The following is a 2,718-nucleotide window of genomic DNA, read 5'->3' on the forward strand; positions in this document are numbered from 1 at the left end:
GTTACACAATAAGCACGCCGAAAAAAAAATTATAGTAATGGAGTCATAGATAAAAGAAGAGTATGGAGTATGGAGTAATCGTAACAGCGAATCCAACATAAAAAAGTTGAAAGCACAGTGCAAAAGATTTGACAAATCTGTAATGTGTTACAGCTAACAGGAGCCACTAAATTCTGATACATGACAGATGGGTTTTGACGTTTAAAAAGCACCTACGCTCTGAAGTTGGCTCCGGGATAGAGCATAACCTGTCATTTCGTGGAATATTTAGTCCCGCGTTCTTTTCTCATTTTTGTCGCGTCGCGTCGGTTTCGTTTCAAGTAAGCGTTTTATTATATTTTCTGCTTTTTCTTTTCGTGTAATTAGAATTCTTTCGTTCTGTTGCTATTTCTAATTCTATTATTTTTTTTATTTGTTTATAACAGTTTTTTTCACATATTTCGGTTCGGTTTTTCGTTTTTTTGCTCTGGATCGCTTTCCTTGCGTTGCTTTTTTTGCTCTAGTAAGCCTCTTATTATAATTCATGCTTATTTTTCATATTTCATAGTTACAATAAGTGTTTTTTAGGATTTTTTACTTTTTAGTTTAGTTACGTGTTTTTTTAGATTTTTACTTAGCTTGCGTAAGTTTATTTTTCGTTTCATATTTTTACTATTTAGATACTTACTTTTATTTCACTTCAGGTTACATTCTATTTTATAAGCTTATTTTTAGATTTTGTTCATTTACATTAGGTTACATTCTATTTTATAAGCTTATTTTTAGATTTTGCTCATTTAAGTTTATATTTAGTTTAGAATTAATATCATTTAGATACTCACTTTATATATTTACTTTTTCGCTTCTAATTTTCTTTACATTTATTACGATACGTTTTATTACCTTCATTACTTTTATTTTATATTTCACTTTATTACTTTACTTATGTGACAACATGGACAGCGACTTTTTCTGTACCGAGTGTCAGATTCCATTCACTGCTCGTAGCTCCTTGTATCGCCACATGAGACAAAAACATGACAAAGAGCCAAGAGCTGTTTATCCCAATGCGTGTGCTTTCTGCCTTAAAACTTTTAAATTTAAATATTTATTAACTCATCATGTGAGCCAAGTTCATAATAATATCCCTAACCCTTCACTTGCCCAATCTTCTTCGGTATCTTTTGAAGACATTACACACCTTTCCTCCTCCACTAAAACAAATATAAAGCATCCTTCTTTACCCACCTCATATACTACTACATGTTTGACATCACCTTACAATTTACTTTCACCCACATCAGATCCTCTTCACAAACATCCCCACGTAAGTTTATCGCCGCATCCTTGCACTTCCTCTATTAAAGTTCAAATTCACACGCCTCCCACTCCCAGTTCCCCAATCAGTTCTAAGGAAAATTTTACAGGTATGTAGTGCTTTTATATATGTACATTCATTTTATTTATTATTGTGTTACATATAAATCATTTTTGTAGGTACACCATCAACAAAAGAGAAACTAAGATGTCCACTTTCTGCTTGCTCATCTTTTATCTCTGCTCCTTCCATATCAGATCGTCTTCACAAACATTTCCACGTAAGTTTATCGCCACATCCTTGTACTTCCTCTACTAAAGTTCAAATTCACACGCCTCTCATTCCCAGTTCCCCAATCAGTACTAAGGAAAATTTTATAGGTATGTAGTGCTTTTATATATGTACATTCATCTTATTTATTATTGTGTTACATATAAATCATTTTTGTAGGTACACCATCAAGGAAATCCAGAATAAGATGTCCACTCCCTCCCTGCTCCTCTGTTTTTTCTAGGTACACAGGTTTATACGATCATATTGAGTTTTATCACAAAACTACAATTGATTATGAACAGTTTGTGTTTCAAAACATTAAAGGTTTGAAGTCTTCTCTCTCATAATTTATAACCCTAATTACACAATTACCTACATTTTTGACTTTGTAGATTTTGAATTGTGGAAAACAGACATAGAGCGGAAGGAGTTTTCGCATTATGTAAAATGCAATTCAGGATATAAATCAAAAACTGATGACAAGACAATTTATTTCGATTGCCACAGGTCATATACATATGACCAAAAACCCACTGTACGCTTGTTTACTAAAACGAGCAACAAAACCGGATATGCTTGCCCATCAAGGATTAGTTGTACTATTAATCACAATGGAACAGTTCATGTTGAATTTTGGAAGACACATATGGGACACAGTCAAGATATAAAATTTATTTCGTTAGATAAGAGCCTGAAAGAACATATCAAGGGTAAATTTTTAATTGACTTGTATGATTATAAAACTAAATACATTTTTGTTTTATTAATAACTTCTACAAAAAATACGGTTTTTCGGTTGGTGGAAGTTATATAACAAGGTTTCTGTCCATACTTCCATTTAAATTTTAAAATTCAGTTTTCATTTATTGTTCGGTTTAACTTTGGTTTGGCTTCTTCAAAATGCAATTCTTTTCTCTTTTTTATGTTTAATTTCAATGTTTATATTTATTCTATATTATTTATATTTATTCTATGTTATTTATATTTATTCTATATTATTTATTACATGTTTCCTGTGACATGCTTTATATTGTAAATAGTATGTGTATATATTTTGAATAAAAATATTTGATGAAATAGATGGTTTTAATTGTGTTTCTTATTACCTATGTTAATCATTGTTAGAAAAAGTAATCAGATCACTTAAA

General features: G+C 30.8%; 1 protein-coding gene across 1 annotated transcript; it reads left to right on the top strand.

Moving 5' to 3' along the window:
• Positions 1-883: 883 nt before the first annotated feature.
• On the top strand, positions 884-1,685 carry LOC113367363 (gastrula zinc finger protein xFG20-1-like). The gene is made up of 2 exons (XM_026608974.1): positions 884-1,406; positions 1,477-1,685. The coding sequence occupies exons 1-2, from the start codon at positions 935-937 to the stop codon at positions 1,683-1,685; spliced, it is 681 nt and encodes a 226-aa protein (XP_026464759.1). The 5' UTR covers positions 884-934.
• The last annotated feature ends 1,033 nt before the right edge of the window (positions 1,686-2,718 follow it).

This window comes from Ctenocephalides felis, unplaced genomic scaffold, assembly GCF_003426905.1.
Source record: "Ctenocephalides felis isolate EL2017-DRISC unplaced genomic scaffold, ASM342690v1 CF-g0.4_SCAFFOLD_01170, whole genome shotgun sequence".
In the NCBI taxonomy this organism is placed as follows: domain Eukaryota; kingdom Metazoa; phylum Arthropoda; class Insecta; order Siphonaptera; family Pulicidae; genus Ctenocephalides; species Ctenocephalides felis.